General features: G+C 37.1%; 3 protein-coding genes across 3 annotated transcripts; 2 read left to right on the top strand and 1 right to left on the bottom strand.

Moving 5' to 3' along the window:
* Nucleotides 1-766: 766 nt before the first annotated feature.
* si:ch73-111k22.3 (pleckstrin homology-like domain-containing protein) lies at nt 767-5,142 on the bottom strand. The gene is made up of 2 exons (XM_067383386.1): nt 4,859-5,142; nt 767-1,538 (listed from the first exon to the last, which is right to left on the bottom strand). The coding sequence occupies exons 1-2, from the start codon at nt 5,027-5,029 to the stop codon at nt 1,323-1,325; spliced, it is 387 nt and encodes a 128-aa protein (XP_067239487.1). The 5' UTR covers nt 5,030-5,142; the 3' UTR covers nt 767-1,322.
* Nucleotides 5,143-5,526: 384 nt separating this feature from the next.
* c4h1orf198 (chromosome 4 C1orf198 homolog) lies at nt 5,527-11,719 on the top strand. The gene is made up of 4 exons (XM_067383385.1): nt 5,527-5,853; nt 7,866-7,916; nt 8,004-8,573; nt 10,290-11,719. The coding sequence occupies exons 1-4, from the start codon at nt 5,539-5,541 to the stop codon at nt 10,344-10,346; spliced, it is 993 nt and encodes a 330-aa protein (XP_067239486.1). The 5' UTR covers nt 5,527-5,538; the 3' UTR covers nt 10,347-11,719.
* Nucleotides 11,720-12,852: 1,133 nt separating this feature from the next.
* Nucleotides 12,853-18,546, top strand: clec11a (C-type lectin domain containing 11A). Its single transcript, XM_067384620.1, has 4 exons — nt 12,853-13,131; nt 14,075-14,186; nt 14,628-14,819; nt 16,670-18,546. The coding sequence occupies exons 1-4, from the start codon at nt 13,021-13,023 to the stop codon at nt 17,065-17,067; spliced, it is 813 nt and encodes a 270-aa protein (XP_067240721.1). The 5' UTR covers nt 12,853-13,020; the 3' UTR covers nt 17,068-18,546.
* The last annotated feature ends 813 nt before the right edge of the window (nt 18,547-19,359 follow it).

Raw genomic sequence — 19,359 nt, 5'->3', positions numbered from 1 at the left:
TCAAACACATGACTCGACATTTCATGTGAGAAACTTTATTCCCAAACATCTGAGGTCAATTTAGAAGCCTGTTTTTTTCTCAAAATACGACATTTAAGTGGCATATAGGCACTTAGGCTTGGTTAGTCTCTTGTGCTCAAGGCTGAATTTATTTGATCGAAAATACATTGAAAACAGTAGGCTAATGTAAAAAAAAAAAACAACAACAACAACAACAACAAAAAAACACTGAAAATAGTAGGCTAATGTGAAAAAAAATACAGTGAAAACAGTCATATGAAAAATATTGAAAACCGTAATGTCAAATATTATTCCATTATTATTTTAATATAGCCTATTAAAATGTTTTTTTATTCCTGTAATCGAAGCTGAATTTACAGCATCATTACTCCAGTCTTCAGTGTCACATGAATCTTCACAAATCATTACCATATGAAGATTTAAAACATTATTATCGTTATTATTATTTATTATTATCAACATCAATGTTAAAAACCGTTTTACATATATAAAATTCTAAAAACACATACATAAATAAAATATAAATTAAAAAGTTATCTGTTAAACAAATCTTTAATCTTTTAAAATGTATTTTTATTTATTTAAAATATAATTTTATATTAAAAAAAAAAAAATAAATAAATATAAATATATATATATATATATATATATATATTATCAATGTCTCAACAGCACTTGTGAATGTCATAAATTTTCTAATACGCACCGCCCTCTACTGGCCAGAATTTAAAAGTACATATGGAAAACCTGCCTCTGATCAATCACCTCATCTTTCTTTTTTCCCGATGCATTTTTTCGTTTCATTGCAACAATGTCAAAAATTATTTTACAGTACATTTATTACGCTAGGCCTATTCAAATTTCTGCTACAGTACAGATCTGATGTAAGTTCTCATTCTGCCTACATTATTATGCAACTGCATGCAATAAAGGCATGTTTTCATACTTAGTTATTTTAGTAGTTAGCTACTTTAACTGTAAACTAAAATGAGAAATGTTGAAATAAAATATGTTTACATTTCTTTTATATTTTATTTCAGTTAATGTTTTTTTATTTCAAGTATTAAAAATATGTTTTAGCTGTATTCAGCTGTATGTATGTATGGTAATCGCTGAAAACTAGCAATGTGCTTTATTAAAACACATGGGGTAAAATGTAAAGCACATTCAATTTGGCTAACGATCATTTTCAAAAACAAAATTAAGAAACAATATACAGAAGAAAAATCTAAAAAAAATATCTTATCATATAAAACATGTTTCACTCGTTTAAAAATAAAGTGTGTGTCCTTCACATCGGTCTATTGCACAACACATGCATTGGAGCAGTGCTGTTCTGAACTCAGCTGTGCCTCACATATGGCAGTCATACACGCCCACTGCTCTTCTGCACTGCTGGCCCGCAGCATGAAGGTCCGTTTGCTGTCCTTTGGCGTGATTGTCCAGCCAAATGTCCCATCATCACCCTCCAGCATCTCCACCTTTGCTCCAACCAGATTAATGGCCTTTTCTGCTGACTAGGCAAAGATTACATAGGAGCAGTTAAAAATGTTAACGTGTACTGTTGGTTGATGATGAAAAGTAAAGCATTTTTTCTGTCTGCCAGTGATAACGTTAAAACAATAATGGCACAGATAAATGATATCGTTTCAATCACTTTCACAACTATTTTTTCCCAGCCATTCAGAATCCATCCTGCTTTAATCCATCCTTTGGCAAGTGCATAACAGCAGACATAACGTCAGCCCACGCTTAGAATAAAGAGAACGATATCGTCTGCTGCTGTGGACGCCATAGTTAATTATCATTATATAGTTACCGTCCCTTTTTTCTTCTACTGAAAATTCTTGGAAATATATTTTTTGCAGTGTTTCGTCAGCAGAACAATCCATTAAAAAACACATTAAAGGTACAATTTGTGATATATTTTTCCGCTATAACAAAGGCGTAGTTTGATGACGCCAAGTTTAAGAGCGGAAACTTGAGACATGTGGTCTCCGTCTCAACAGACGGTGCAAAAGAATAGGGATTGGAGTCTGGAAGAACTCATGTTCATGGATGCGATTATTAACGTTAATGTAGTATGAAGCAGAGCAGGAGCGAGTGTTGCGGGAGCTGAACGAGGAGCTGGAGCGATTGATCAACACACGCCTCACGAGCAGCGGGACTTTTATTATGACACAGTTGCCGGCGCCACTTCCGCTTTTTCGGTCATGAGTTTACGGGAGCTGTCCTTGTCGACAGAACCACCGGCAGATGGTAAACAGTAATTATGTTCCATAAATAAGTAACACAATCCACCATAAAACGTGCAAGAAACTAAAATAAGAAACTGCTTGAAGCAAGCTAGTGGTTTGCTGGACGCTAGACACTACTTCCGCATTTGTCCACGGCACTGTTGTCATGTGGTTTCTACGTCAGTAAAGGCGGTAACAAAGGTAACTGCGTCATTGACAGGCGACTGCACTGCCCCGTGTCATTGTTTAGAATGGGAATTTTCCCATGATTTACAAGTAGTTGAAAACATTAGAGATATTGGTTGTAATCAGCTGGACAAAATATATAACACTAGCCTAGTGGTTTTTGGATATTTTACTGCAAAAATGTTGCATATTGAACCTTTAAAGCTGCTTTCTGTGACTTTTTTTGTGTTCAAAATTTACAAAAATTATATAATGAGAATGTACAACATGAATCCATTTTCCAAACTGTGTTTTTGTCTTACCCTGAATCATTATGGTACACTTATAATAAGCGTTTATATTCAGACTATTTCAGACCGGACTGGTAGGACCCACCGCAGGGTATCACAGTAACTGCGTGACTCGCCATAGACATACACTGAGAAAAGTAGCTCATAATTGACATAATTTCAACTGAAACGGGAAGTCAGGGCGATAACAGCCCCGCCCCCTTTTTTTAAATAGCCAATAGCGTTTTGCTTATGTTACAGCTATCTGTTTCCTTATAATCTCTAACTTTTTCTTCTCATAATGCCCTTTATATTGCTTCTGTGCAGAATTCAAATGGGTCCGATACCTTTCGTGGTCTGAGCCGATTCGTCACGCATGACCTCTTGGCTGAATTAAAAGAATGTTTTTTTTTTTGTTTTTTTGTTTTTTGCAGTAAAGTCGAGTAGGTTCTATATTTTTACAATTTGATTGCATTACTCTAAGTTATGTGTTGAATTCATGTTTATAAAAAAGACGCTGTAGACCGTGACGTCATATCCGTTACAGCATCCGAAGAAATTTCCGGGAATTTCTTACGTTTAAAGTCTAGTGTGACCGCGGCTTAACGCGAAAAAAGGACTTCATTTGCGTCAAAGGAAAGCATATTTACACTGTCTGATCCTATTCTCTATATAGTCAACTATGTGCCATTCACCATGTAGAAACTAGTAAATGTGTGAGCAAATGACTGATTTCAGCCGAGGCTTCAGCGTCTGTTGATAGTGTAGGAGGGGCGGGACTTCAGATTCTAGAGGGCATTTGGTTGGACCGAAGATTTGATGAGAAACTTAAGCTTTGTCCGAAACCGCTCACTCGTTCACTCATTCACTAATCCCTATATAGTGTATGGCATTTGAGTGCACTATATCTATCTCAGAAACGGCTCGACACACAATAAAACAATTTTATCTTACATGTTATTTACATTATAAAACAATGTTAATAACGATAACAATCATAATGACTTCATTTTGTAATCATACATGCCTCTGTGCCAGCTTTGTAGTTTAGTCGATTGTATATTTTTTTTTGTCATGCTTAATGTGTTCATAATCATTTAATACTATAAAATACTGCAAACAAAAATAAACACATTAACAAGTGTACATAATTTCATGTATTTATCCTTTTTAATAAAGTTGTTAGAAACTCTCACGCTCACAGATTACGTGGTCTTTGAGCGCCCTCAGGCGACCGTTATGATTTGAATACGCTACCTATGATTAACGAATTTTTTTAAATCATCCACTAAATTATCATATTTTAAAGTTTAATGAGTTAACAGTGCCACAAATTATTAAAACACATTGCTGTTAGTAAAACACATTAAATTGATTTAACGCCCACATAATATTTTAATAATAAAAATAATATTTTTATTAATATAATTTCATTTTTTAATTCATCTATATAATAATGTCCCCCTACATTTTAGTAGGTTTTATTCAAGTAGTGATTAAACAAAAAAAAAAAAAGGTTAAAAAATTTGATTTTGGGAAATAGTGCTTCAGCAATTTGTACACTCGAAATCAGAGAGAATTGTGGGTATAAAGTAGTGAACGAATGTAGGGAATGAAGTCGTTCACTCAGAATTCGGACGCCACTACAAAATGGCCGACACCCGATATAGTGGACTATATAGTGGATAGGGAGCGGTTTCAGACACAGTTACTGAAGTGCGTGGTGATGTCATGAAAATCCGTGATCCATTTTAGCACAAGTGAGAGACTGTAAGATTTGAATAATTATCTCTCCTAAATGCAAATTTTGTCATTGTTTTGGAACACACCAGCGTATTCATAACCTTAAGGCTAACATATTATACTAAAAGCTAAAAAACTTAAATTTTGATTTCAGGGAGACTTTAATGAGCAGGCGTTGCTATGGTAACATGACAACAACATGGCAAGCAGAAACTCAATCCGTGGCATTTACTCATTAATTATTTAACGTGATAAAAAATCATCTGAACTAGACCGCATTCACACCTCTTTCGCAGGTGTGCTGAAGTTAATGCTGATAAGCTGATCACTGTTGTTTCTTAAGAGCCCGACAGAACTGCGAGTACGAGGCTTAATGAGCAAACCGACATCATTCACTCTTACCTTTTCATTAAAACCATAGATAAGCTGCCCATCTCTGATATGACACCACATCAATTTCCATCGCATGGTGTAGTGCGTTTTCTTAAATAACCATCCTTCTTTCCACTCTTCTTTTTCTTCTGGGTGGTTTTCATCAGTTGTGCCGTTAGAGGTCGCCGATTCTAAAGCCATTACTCTGATGAGACGCTCTTATTGACACGCATGCGCAAGGCAGAATAAAAGTCTTTTATTTTAGTTAAAAGGAAGAATATAATTATAATATAAATAATTAAACCTATAAATAATGCAAACAAATAGAATGTCGTTTTTAAATTTAATAAAAAATATATTTAATGGTTCGACAATTACATTTTGTTTGTTTACAGGGTTCTCACAGTCATGCGAAATCTGGATTGTGATTTCATGCTAATGTCTCCTCGCCCTGCAATTTTCAATTAAACAACTTACTCCTCGTGAGTTTAATATCTATTAAAATTCTTATTAGAAATGATCAACGACTGGAAAGGTAATGGGAAAAATCATGGACAAGTCAATTTATTTATTTGTTTAAATAGTTACGTTATACCCAAATGTAAAATTTTAAAGATATTTTTTTTTAGCTAACAAAAGAGTTATTTTGGGATAAAATAAAATAAAAGTCGTTTGTGTACGTCAGCGTCTGTTGTCCAGCTGTTGAGGAAATGGCGGCCGCAGCGATGGCAGGGGCTGTGGCGGATCCTCCGCACGTTACGGAGGCCAAAAAGCTGGAGTATTTCTCCTCCATTAACTCCATGGCCCGTAAGATTATGCAGGAGAGGGAGAAGATAAAGGAGAGGTACGGTCCGGCTTGGGATCAGATGAGCCCGGTCGAGCAGGACACGGCGATAGACAACGGGATGATGGATCCGCGGATCCGGGCTCGGTATGCCATGCACCGGGTGGACCGAGATGAGGTGATCTGCTACCCGAAACTACTCATCCAGACCGGACAGAAGACCGTACACTTCGGAGAAGAGGTACTTGTGTTTTGTATTGACGTTCTAAGTTAGAGTGGTTGTTGTTGATTTAGTGTCGACTTGTTCTTTGGATTTGCTCTAGTAAAGTAAGGCTAGTCAATCCCTAAAAATTATTGCATTATGATATGAAAAATTAAAAACAAACCTTCAAAACTGTCCGCTATTAATTCATGTTTTTCTTTTACTTTTCTTTTATTATTCATGACAATAATTGATTTTCTTTGTCAAAATACGCCTGTTCACAGTTTTACCAAACAAATAGCCTATATTTTTATTATTAATTAATTATTATATTATTATTAGCTACTAAAACTTTTAAGTGTCAACTCAAATAAGTCACATTTAATGTAAATTGTGTACAAAACTTAAATATACATAAATAAAGTTTACTATACAAAACTCAGGAATAAGTTAAACTGTTTACTAAAGAAATCTGTCAACTTTCTATTAATGTTTTTAAAATCTCTCAAATTTCAGTGAATTAATGGATTTACTTAGCAGATGTTTCAAATGTCTGCTCACTAAACTGTTTACTTTGCAGATATGTGTCATATCTATCCAAATTATTTTTCAACGCAGGTGTTTTCTGTAAGACTATCGATTTATTTGAATTTGAATATCAAAGAGCAATAAACTGTAAAACTGCGATACAAACTTTTATAATTAACACAATGCATTACATTAAAATAATTTGGTAAGAAATACAATTTTGCAGTATCAAGCAGCATATCGAGCTGTTTTGTACAGCTTAAAATAATTGGAAGCGAAGGACACCGGAAGCCAGACACATTAATGACCGCGCCGCTCTTACCTGAAAAATAAGTTGGAGACATTAAACTGTTTAAGTTTAATTAAAATGTTTCATTAAAATGTTTCTTAATAAGTTTAAACCCAAATATTTATAAATGTCTTTTACTTTTTTTTTTTTTTTTTAAATATCTAGCAGAAATGACATATTAAAGCAGGGATGGATAACTCTGGTCCTGGAGGGCCAGTGTCCTGCAGAGTTTATCTCAATCCCTGATGATAACTCACTTGCCTATAACTTTTATACTAATCCTAAAGACCTTGATTAGCTGGTTCAGGTGTGTTTGATTAGGGTTGGAGCTAAACCCTGCTGGATACTGGCCCTCCAGGACCGGAGTTGTCCATCCCTGTATTAAAGGGTTAGTTCACCCAAAAATGAAAATAATGTCATTTATTACTTACCCTTATGCAGTTCCGCACCCTTCGTTCATCTTTGGAACACAAATGAAGGTATTTTTGTTGAAATCTGATGACTCAGTGAGGCCTGCATAGCCAGCAATGACATTTCCTCTCTCAAGATCCATAAATGTGCTAAAAACATATTTAAATCAGTTCATGTGAGTACAGTGGTTCAATATTAATATTATAAAGCGACGAAAATATTTTTGGTGCCCCAAAAAAACAAAATAACGACTTGTATAGTGATGACCGATTTCAAAACACTGCCTCAGTAAGCTTCAGAGCGTTATGAATCAGCGTGTCGAATCATGGTTCGGATCGCGTGTCAAACCGCCAAACTGCTGAAATCATGTCACTTTGGCACTCTGAACCTCTGATTCGACATGCTGATTCATAACACTCCGAAGATTCCTGAAGTAGTGTTTTGAAATCGGCCATCACTATATAAGTCGTTATTTATTTATTTTTTTTGGTGCACAAAAAAATATTCTTGTCCCTTTTATAATATTAATATTGAACCACTGTACTCACATGAACTGATTTAAATATGTTTTTAGTACATCAATGGATCTTGCGAGAGGAAATGTCATTGCTGACTATGCAGGCCTCACTGAGCCATCGGATTTCAACAAAAATATCTTAATTTGCATTCCGAAGATTAACAAAGGTCTTTTGGGTGTGGAATGGCATGAAGGTGAGTAATAAATGACATTTTAATTTTTTTTAATTTTTGGGTGAACTAGCCCTTTAAACAAGTGATGTCGCATCTTACATCATGTTAACATCTCTGTTTCCTCTGTTTCAAGGACTTAACTTGGCAAGATGAGCACTCGGCTCCCTTCTCTTGGGAGACCAAGGTAAGTAGGCCACCTCTGCTAAAAATACATATTCAATTTGCTAGCAAAGTGCAAACAAATGTGATTCAGCCCATCCTTTCCTAACAGAGTCAGATGGAATTCAGTGTGATCTCTGGTGCAACAGAACCAGCTGTTCCCTCCTCTGTGAACGAATCCAAACCCAAGGCCTCTCAGGGTACAAAGCTGCCTAGCAATGACGAGTCCTCCTTCTGGAAGATCAGTGCTGAACGCTCTAGGCTAGAGGGCGAGAAGGCTGAATTTCATTCTCTGACTCCCAGCCAGATCAAGTCTCTGGAGAAAGGCGAGAAGCCTTTGCCCTCATACCTGAGGCCGGAGTCTGGGCCGAGGGAGTCGGAGGAAGTGCCCGCCCCACGGCCAGTTAAACAGAGAGCCCCAAAGCCTCATGCTCCTCCTCCACCCATTCCCATCAGCGTGACCCCTGTTGCTATTAGTGTGACCCCAACACCTCCTGCTCCCGTGTCCTCATCAGAGGAAGGGTGGGAGAGGGCCCAGAGCACCCTTCCCTCTGTCAGCAGCACTATGGATGATGTGTTCAGTCCTGGTCTGGTCACCAGGTCTTCCTCTCAGTCCAACAGCACAGTCAAAGATGCCGACAGGGCAGATGCCTCGCCCGCCTCCAGTCCTACATTCTCACAGGTTAGACCTTTGTTTCATATTGTTACAGGGCTCCAGTCTGCGACTAAATGATCACATTTAAATTTTTAAAGTTGTATGAATTTATTTGATTATTGTTACTGATTACTGTTAATAAATTTGTATTAAATCGTAAAACAAAGAATCCTGGAAATTAAAACGTACAACACGGAAATATTAGAAAAAAATAAAACATATTTCATAGGGCCCTATTATTGTTTTACATTTTTAATAAATTATTAAATTTTTTAAATTGTATTTAAATTGTAATTAAAATGTAATTCAACCCATCCACAAAATTTGAAATGGAAAACATGGAATTTGTGAAAAAAATTAAATGAAGTATGAATATTAAATGTTCAATTAATATTTTTTTCTTTTTATTTGGGGTTTGGATCATTGGCCCCCACCATTTAAAAAAAAAAAAAAAAAAAAAAAAATAAAAAATATATATATATATATATATATATATATATATATATATATATATATATTAGTATGTTGTATGAATATCTGAACATGCAGTATATCAAAAGAAAGAACAGAGCATGCTGTTCTTTAAAAAAAAAAACATTTTATTGTAGCTTCATGCATTCTTTTTTATTAACACTTGAATGTTTTGTTTTTTTTTTATAAAAAAAAACAACATTTTGAACAAACCTTTTTTTTTTCTTCTTCAAAGATTACAACGTACATAAGCAATGCTTCTGTTGCTTGTTTCTGCTCTATTTTGCCTGTGTTTTGATCTAGAGATTCTCTACTTTCAGAAGAAGTGTAATATCGCCCCCTACCGTATAACAGTGAAAACATAAATTGCCGGAAAATTCTGTCTATGGCGGGGAAAGAGTGAAATAAATGATTTTCTCAAAAAGAAAGCCTTAAGTAGTTTGGCAGAATGTTTTATAATTATTTCTTAGCAAAATGTAAAATATTGTAACAACTTATATTGCTCATAAATATTTTATAAGGCAAATCATGTGATCCAAAACAGGAAATGATATCATAGAGAGGACCCCCGCAGACCATGACTGTAGCTGCATCCCAATTTAGAGGCTGTGAACATAGACTTCAAAGGCCACACCTTCAAAGTCCGCAAAGGTCAAACCGAGCGTTGTTAAAATAAGTAAACATTTGAACCGCTTTAAAGTGTTTTTTTTTTTTTTTTTTGTTTGTTTTGTTTTGTTTTGTTTTTGTGTCATCAGATATTCAAGTAAGTTGAAACTTAATACTTATATTTAAAAATCTTCACTGCGTGCAATGAATCTCGAGCTAGGCTCGTTGATCCACTCGTTGTATCCTTTGCGGCCCAGGGAAAGGAGGCATTTGAAGGTCCCTTTGAATTGGGACAACATTTGTCTTCAAACGCGCATTCAAAGGATGCAGCTTCTGAACTGGGACACAGCTTGTGTCAAGATTAATAAGTCTCTTAGAATAACCTTTTTATGACCAGGTTAGTTAGTTAATTTTTACGTCCTTTAAATTTAAATGTCTCTTGAAAATGGTGTAAACGTTGTTCAAAACCATATGAAACCAACATGAACACAAAGAGTACATTTCTACGAACTTGGCACATATGCTTTGAATTATATATTTAAAAAAAAAAAAAAGACAACATTTTGACACCCATTGACCCACACATCAATTTTCTCTTTGCTTTTCTGCCACTAACATATTAGCCACTGAAAACCAATTAATTGCTTTACTTTTTATTTTTTTCAGTTCAACACAAGTAGCAGTATCCTGAAGACTGGATTTGATTTCTTGGATAACTGGTAACACCTGAAGAACCCATTCCAGATCACAGGACCTACAAGCACCACAAACACTACAGAACACTTTCCTTTTAAATCCATATGCTTTAGTAGTTTATTTATAGTGCATCGATATCTCTGATTGTATTCAAATCATAATCTGTCTGACCTCATCTCACTAGTTAGAAGTTACTGAATGCATGAGCTATGATACATTGGGAAGGATTTCAAACAGCATATGTCTGTCCTTGTTTCTTATGTCGGTTTCACACTTGGTATATTTGTTTGAGTCAGAACCCATTGTCCCTACTTCCCTGTTGGTTTGCTTTTCCTATTATGTTGTTCTGAACTGTGGTACGTTTTGCACAATTTTTCACCATCAACATTAGAACCACCAAAAGCTGTTAATCATTGCAGCCAGGCGACAAAGCTTGAAATCTTAAAGTTGCAGAATAATGTTTTGCTTTTGTTTGCTGTTACTACCAACCTGAGTACCAGCCCATGTCTGGATTGCATTCACATCAACCAAAAACTGTGGTTCACATCACACCGAATCCCAAACACCCCTTTTTAGACTCGAGTTTAATTCCTTTGTGTGCAGTTTCAGAAGTTCAGAAGATGCATTAATCAAACAAATTTAGATCCACACTAAAACCACTAGTGTGAATGCCACGTCACCGTCACTGCCATATTTTTTTATCTATATATTTATCTAGACCTTGATACTAGTGTTAAGATGCTTCACTGTACATTTATTGATAAGGACCTAAACGAGACACCGTAGCGCTAGCATGGTTTTAAGATGACTTGCGCCTTGCTTGTTTTGTAGACTTTTTATATGCGTGCTGCTTTCATTGTATGCTTTGAAGTGAATAATTTACTTTTTTCTTAATTCTCCTAAATGTTTTTTCATGTAGCCCAGTACACCAGAAATGACTTGATAACTTAAAGCAATATTTACAATCTCCAAACTTTGTTAGGCCTGAAACATACTCCAGACAAGTACGCAAATGTAGAGGCAACATTTACCGTGGATAGTTGTTACAAACTCCAGTACTCAAGGGGGCGATAGTGTTACCTTCTGCACCATTAAAACTGAATGTGCTAATATTCAGGTAGCTAGCTAAATACATGTCGACAGTTGAATAACTTGCATTCGATGATTTCAAAACACTTGGTTTCCAAATGCAACAACTTGTGAAATCGAGATACAATAAGCGTTTGCGTTCACATACTTGCCTGTTGTATGATTCAGGGCTTAATTCACTAGGTTTTTAAGAGTAGGAATCATTTTTGGAGCTTTGTTGCGAGAAGTTTTCTCTTGAATACGAAATGCGTGGCCTGGAGCCAGTGTTTATGCATTCACATATCTGTAAAGCAAAAAAACTACAATAAAAGGAGGACACTTAACTCATGTTGTTTGTCTCATTCTTCACTTGGCTGGTAGGGGGCAGTGCAGTGCTAATTAAAAACAACTGTGGCAAAGATGAAGCTCTACTCATAAATCCCATGACGGTTTTCTGCCATTTGTCAAATAATAAAAGAGGTCTCTGTCCGCTGTGTTATTCATTTTAATAAAATATGACCATTGGATGTGCGGTATAATTGGTCACATATGTGGAATTTTCAAAATGCAACTAATATGCTCTATTTAAAGAGTTTTATTCCCTGGGCAGTAATTTTTATTTTGGGGGATTGACTTTATTGCTTCACATGTTCTGAGAAAGGCCTTGTTAGTTTCCGATTCTAAAGTGGCCCTGTGGTTCAACTTTTTTTAAGGGCAGCATTTACCTCATAATAGCCATAACACAAACTGCTCTGGTTCCTGACTGGCTGCTTGTATATCAGAATCATCTTGAAGGAGTTTTGAGTTAGTTGATAGGTGGATTAGATCAGTCTAACAGCAGTAGATATCTATAGTTTTAAAGAGTTTGTTGATGGTAGATATCTAAGCTGTTTATCTGTTTTCGTTCCTTATTCCGTATAATGTCTAGACACAGTCATCTGGGAGAGATTTGCTTAGTTAGACTTTATGTAATGAACTGGATTCTTTTGGGCAAAACTCCATTCTCGCATCCTAATTCCTTTCCAAAGAAAGTGACGAGAAGTCCAAATTCCTTCCATGTGTCTTCAACTGAACTCAGCTGGTAATGAGATGTTTATCATTTTCCTGTCAATTGCCCACCATTGACTTCCACAGAACAACATGTTCCCAAGGGACAAAAGCACATATACACACACACACACAAAAATGTGTTTGTAAGAAAGTCTTAGGCGAGAAAATGGATATTTATTTAAATGTTTATGTAAGAGAGAGAAAGAGCTGTGTCAGTGAAACTGCCATGTTAGCACAAAGAATAGACGTGGGAGGAATGAAAAAATCCTGTGTTTGGATATAAAACGCTCAGGATGAAGCAGCTGAAAGAAAGAAAACAAAGAAGGAAATCTTTCAGACAAGGTGAAAGGAGGAGGAAAAGTGTCCCAACAGCTGCAGAGAGGGAGGAGGCTAAAACAAAACAGAGCTGTATAGAGGTGAACTACAGAGCGAGAGAAAGCTAGAGTAGGTTGAAAGCAATGTGACAAGGAGAGAAGGTTGCTGTTGAGTGAACATCAGAAGGGCTGGACATCTGGGTCTGTATACATTTACAAAAGACAGAGAGCTGGCTGAAAAGAAGAAAGGGAAGTGATTTGAAGTGGAGATGATTCCAACAGTGATTCTGGCGGCTGTAGTGGGCTTCAGCGCTCTGTCCTCCTGTGACTCTGCCGACATCACTACGAGATCGGCCACCACAACAGCTGATCTGTCTCAGGTTAAGACTTTAGATTTACTACCCATGTTTATTGATGGCAGCTTGGATATGAATACAATTAATGATTTCCATTGATACAATCTTTGTATTAAGTTTCACTTGTGTATCCATGTCCTCAAATGTGTCTTTGTAAACCTACCATGATGCTAAAAGAATACTATGCTTTCTAGTGCCTTGGAGTATTATGTAAATACCTTGGAATTCATTACTGTATGATACCATCACTATACCATGATAATGCAACACTATGGTTTTATACTTAGGGTTACTGTGTTGCTTTAGATTAGAATGATGAGGCTAATTCAATATGCAAATGTCAGGAGTATTAATTTCTGGATGCTACAAATCATCCTTGATCAGCAATCACATTATTTTAAGTACCTGGCCATGACCTCCAATGTGATAGTGTATCGCATTCAGTATCTAGAATCTAAATAGATTTTACACTACGCATTCCACACTCTCCGACTTTGTAAAGAGTTGCAGAGAAAAACTGGACATTGTGCACTAAACGATTGAGGATTACAGACCAAAGGTTCAAGTTTTTCTGGACATAAACTCACACAGGAACATGCCTTGTTGCTAGGAGACGCATGACAAATAAAAACAATATGGGCTCTAGAATCGCTTAAAAATATCAAACATTTTTGCTATTCTCGGACTGGATGGAATCATCAACCGCTTTTCCACCATCGGTTCTTGAACAGTAAGGAAATATTCCAAATATATTTCCATTTGAGCTTGGTTCGGCACAGCACCGGAATTCTCAGCACAGTTGGCTAACATGCTGGTAGAATGCATGTAGTGACTCACGATCGAAACAGAATGGAACAGTTAAGCAATGAGAATGGTTTGGCCCAATGGTGGAAAAGCGTCTAAAGTTGTGTATATAATATTCTTTAATTCTGGTTTTGATGGAGGTTCATGTCGTTTAATTCTACAGGTGAGAGAGTTCAATGAGGAGACAGTTAGAGGGCGAGGGGATACTCCTGACCTCATAGAACCTGAACCCACCACTGCCGTCTCCGAAATGGAGAGCACTTACAACTACATATGTGCGTTACCCAGTCACTCATTTCACTGACACACTTGCATCTGAAGTGCCAGAAAAGCAAGCCAAAACTGATGTAATGGAATGTATAATCTACTTGCAATAACATCCTTTGTCTTGACTTGCACAGAAGAAGTTGTTTTACATGAAGGCTTGTTAGTGTATTTAATAGTCTGGGCATACGAATTACATAATGAAACTTGAGCATGCTATTTATTTGTAGTCATTTGATAAACTCAGTAAGATTCTATCTTTTTAAAAACAAAAACCCTGCTATTGAAGGCTCTCCTAGAATCCAGACATTCTATATCATCATTTACCTTGTCAACCCCTTCCTCCTCCAAAACACAGTTTCTTAATATTTCTATTCATTCTCTGGTATGCTGCTGCATAGCTGGCTAATGAAAGACTTGATTCACATTTGTCTATTTATAAATTTCTGCAGTGTCCAGGCTGGCAGCAATGGATCAGGCCATCCACAGGCTTAATGTGGGACATTACACATTGGACATTAAAGTGACACAACTTCTGGAAAGAGTGTCACGCCTTGACAATAGACTAGGTGACACTGAGGATGCCATTCAACAGGTCTCGTCCTACTGCAAGGACAATCGCAAAGAGATTGGACGACTAGAGGGTAAGTGGGTTCAATTATTAATTCTGACATTTATCCTTTCATATATTCCTACTCCTCTTTAAAGGCAGGAACACACCAAGCCGACACCGACAAACTAGTGGCAACGAAAGCAGACTGTGGGGTTGGCTCACGTCGGCAGCGTCTGGGTCCAAAGTTGCCCTGACACACCAAACCAACGCTCGACAGCCAAATAGCATGTCAGTTCTGCGCCTGCGTAAGATGAAATGCCTTTCCGTATCAGCAGGTGGCAGTAGCTGAACAGCCAATCAGAATGATCAGATGACCCGACAGACCGACGAGCTCCGACACCGATTCAACATGTCGAATCGGCCGAAAAAAAGCAGACGAGGACCAACTTCAGCCGATGGTGCGGAACACTTAGAAAACTTAGTCGGCCGACCAACAAAAACTGCCCGACGGCCGACCGTCGGCTTGGTGTGTTCCTGCCTTAACAAAACCACTTCCAATCTGAAAGAAGACTTTTCTATCTCTCACCCTGACCCATAACCTCTAACCACTTCACCTAACCAAGAGGTGCCCAATCCTGCTCCAGGAGGACCACTTTCTTGCACAGCCACGCTCCAACATAGTTGCCTGGAAATGTTAGGGATCCTGAAGACATTGATTACCTGGTTGACGTGTTTAATTGGGGCTAAAGCTAAACTCTTCTGGAAGGTGGCCCTCTTGGAGGGTTTAAGTCCCATTTTTATGCCTTTCCCTCACTAACTTACCTCCATCTAATTCACTCGTATGTTACGTTATTTCTTATGTTGCGTTAGTGCCCACTAATGGTGGAACCCTTGCAATGTGGTTTAATAGAATGCCCTGAGCACTTGATCACTTGAAATCCGCAATGGATTTGATTTATTATTTACAGTTTTTTCCTTATGAATTTGTTTTACGCACAATTCTATTGGCACATATGTATGCTTAGGCTGTTGGAGAAAATATTAAAAAAATTACACAAATGAAATTGATAGCAATAAAATAAACTATCAATAAACAGTCAGGATAAAGTAACTATAAGTATTATGAGGTTAAAAACTCCAATGTCATACACTAGAGTTGTGTGGGGTGTGGGTAAATCTGCTGTGACATCACAATCATGGTGCACTGTGGTCTGTGGATCTGCCTGAAGTGTACATATAGAGTAGACTTGTTTCGTCGAGGTTCTGTCCAATTACACTTCCCTCAGCCACTTAACGAAGTTGAACGCACTTCAAAATGGTGGCGGGGAAGTGCTTAGGGAAGTTTGCGAGTTTATGTCTAAAAGTGGAGTTAAACACAGCCCAGGATTGGACACCCCTGTCCTAACCCAGTCCTAATCCTGCAGCCTTACCTCTTATCCCTAACTTCAGCCCCGAACTTCCAATCTTTAAATTCTGACTCCAACTCCTAATTCAAATCTTTTACCCAAGATACTTCCATCCAGTCATCAGAACTAAACCCAATTCCTAAATTCCGACCCTAAACGCTAATCCTTATCCTATGCTTGACTGTCAAATCTTAACCCTTACCTAAACTCTAGTCCCTATTTCCACAACTTTCCAAAACTCCTAATGCCAATCCTGAACTCAGATCTGAATGTTATAGAGGAAAACCACACAATGCCAATGCTGGCACTGATCTTTTCAGTGGGGCCTAAAGTATATTAAAACAAAACTTAACCATAAAATCTGATTGGGTAATGGTAATGTTCCAGGACCAGAAAGATTATTGGTCCAGGAATTTAGTATGTACACCTCAAGCAAATCTTGATGGCATCAAAGTACTCCACATGACACTCATAAACTGAATGTCTATCTTAAAACAATGAAAGTAACTGATTAAATCAATTTATGATGTTCCAGGCTGTCAGAAAGGCCGTAAAATAGGTTACAAATGCGTTCTGGCATACCGTGTGTATGAGACTTACACAGACGCATCCCAGAAGTGCCAGGAGCGGGGCGGACGCATGGCTATGCCACGAGATCGCAAGGAGCAGGAAGCTTTGGCTGAATATGTGAAATCAGTATTCCATGGAAACTGGCCTGTGTGGCTTGGGATTAACGACCAGCGCTCTGAAGGCCTCTACCTATTTGAGGACACAACCCGTGTCACTTACTTTCAATGGAGGAAGCACTTCCTTTCCAGCCAGCCAGATGGTGGGAAACGAGAGAACTGTGTATCCATGTCCTCAGATGATGGAGACTGGTGGGACACCTACTGTGAAAGACGCATGTATTATCTGTGCGAGTTTGATGTTTGATCATGATAAATTCCTGTACGGTCCAGCTCTCTTCTAATTTGGATTTTTTATATATATATCAAGAGCAGCTATTCACTGTTAAAAAAACTGGAGAATTATGCACATGTAGAATTAAGGCCAGTGAATTTAGAGATCCCATGAAATATTTTCCTATTTAAACAGGATGTTGGAGCAGAACATATCTAGGGCTTAGCCTCCTATTCCCATTAAAGCAGAAAGCAATCCCATTGGTTAAGACAACTTTTTGCTTTATTCACTTCCTCACTAGATATAATAGAATATTATTTTACCCTGTATTTAGTCTGTCATGAAAATGTTAATGCCTTTAAAATGAAATATTATTTTTAAATTATAGACATAACAGCCTTTTAAACATCTAAAAACACTCAAGTCTCAGTTAAGCTCAAAAAGTAAACCAATATCCTTCAAAAAGTTATCTTTAATAAAATATAAATAAAGTTAAGTAAAATTAAACAGTCAAAGCCTACTTGCATTGGACGTGCTGGATTCGGCCTCATCTCCAGCTGCAAGCATGTTCTCAATTTTAAATATGTGAAACGCTTGCGATTCACAACTACCTGCTAATGCACTCACATCCGCGTAAAGTAGCCTTGTTGACAAGTTTGGGTAAGAGCAAAACGCACAAGATATAGTACCTTCAATGCCCTGTAGATGATGATGATGATACTTCTTTTGAAGCAGAAATGAACTGCTGCAGAAAAATTGCTCATCACAAATGTACTGGAGTAAAGAGTACAGATATGCTTATTCAAAAATGTAGTCAAGTAGAGAGTAAAAGTTGTTAATATGATAGTTGGTAAAACTACAAAGTAGCCAAAATGATACTTAAGTACAGTATCTAATTACATTTACTTAAATACTTTACACCACTGAATTAAACCAATATATCCACCTGCCATTGTGTAGCATTTACTACAGGACCAAGCTGCTGTGATTGAGTGGAGGCGGGGACTAATTTGCATATTCATATATCCGCTTATACTAAATGAACCAAGCTTGTAGAGATACATTCAAGCTATTTTAAGGCATTAAGAAGTTATTTTTCACAGGAAAAAAAAAGACAAGTTTTAAAGGGGACCAATTATGCACAAAATCACTTTTATAAGGTGTTTGAACATATGCGTCCACAGTGTGTGTAAACAACCAACCTGTAATGGTAAAAATCCACCCACTCTGAAAGAGCGGTTCCAGATTTCCCCTACTCTTACGTAAGACTCCCGCCGGCGACTGGTGGTGACCTGCCCTATAAGCTTATCTCCTCCCCTGAGCTGTACATAGTCCGTCATGTTTATCTCCTTGCCAAAGCATTTAACAGCATCATTCATGTATTCATATTAAAGTTACTAAAGTTATTTAATAAAGAGCAGTGAGTGATTTTCTGTTTTTCTTTTGTTGTTTGGTTTATATTAACAGCATATACAGCAGTAGGTAATGTATATTATGCTCCTGTCACTTTAATACACAGATCTAATATACACATGGTATTTCTTTCCCTGCTGTTTATGTTCACAGACATAACTGACTGTTTGAGAAATGTTGTGTGTTTTTGACATAACCTTGTGTGTATTTGATAGTTTAAGTGCAATAAGACGTGAAATCAGTTTAATATTAACAGGACGTGCCGTCTGACAGTCAGCTTTCTGTGTGCGTGCATATATCAGAATTTTAAACTCTTTAAACTGCTTTAAAACGCACTAACTTTCATGATGACAAAGAACTGCAATGTCACATGAGCATGGCCGAGATAGATAATAACAACCAAACAGATGTTTTGTTAGTTTTTGGCAGAGTATTCGAGGCACAAGCTGTACAGGCTCCGCCCTCTTCTAGAAAGCAGGGTGGGGAGCAGCATTTAAAGGGTTATTCCACCCAAAAATTAAAATTATGTCATTAATTACTCACCCTCATGTCATTCCACACCCGTAAGACCTTCGTTCAACTTTGGAACACAAATTAAGATATTTCTGATAAAATCCGATGGCTCAGCGAGGCCTGCATCGCCAGCAATAACACTCCCTTTTTCAATGCCCAGAAAGCTACTAAAAACATATTTAAAACAGTTTATGTGATTACAGTGGTTTAATTGTAATATTATAAAGCGACAAGAGTACTTTTTGTGGGCCAAAAATAAAATAGCGACTTTATTCAACAATATCTAGTGATGGGCGATTTCAAAACTTGGAAGCTTTACGGATCTTTTGTTTCGAATCAGTGGTTCGGAACGTGTATCAAACTGCCAAAGTCACGTGATCTATTGAAGTTTCAAAACAC

The sequence above is a fragment of the Chanodichthys erythropterus genome, chromosome 4 (genome assembly GCF_024489055.1).
Source record: "Chanodichthys erythropterus isolate Z2021 chromosome 4, ASM2448905v1, whole genome shotgun sequence".
NCBI lineage: Eukaryota > Metazoa > Chordata > Actinopteri > Cypriniformes > Xenocyprididae > Chanodichthys > Chanodichthys erythropterus.
The sequence above is the reverse complement of the archived record's forward strand: the minus strand, read 5'-3'. Positions and strand labels throughout refer to the sequence as shown.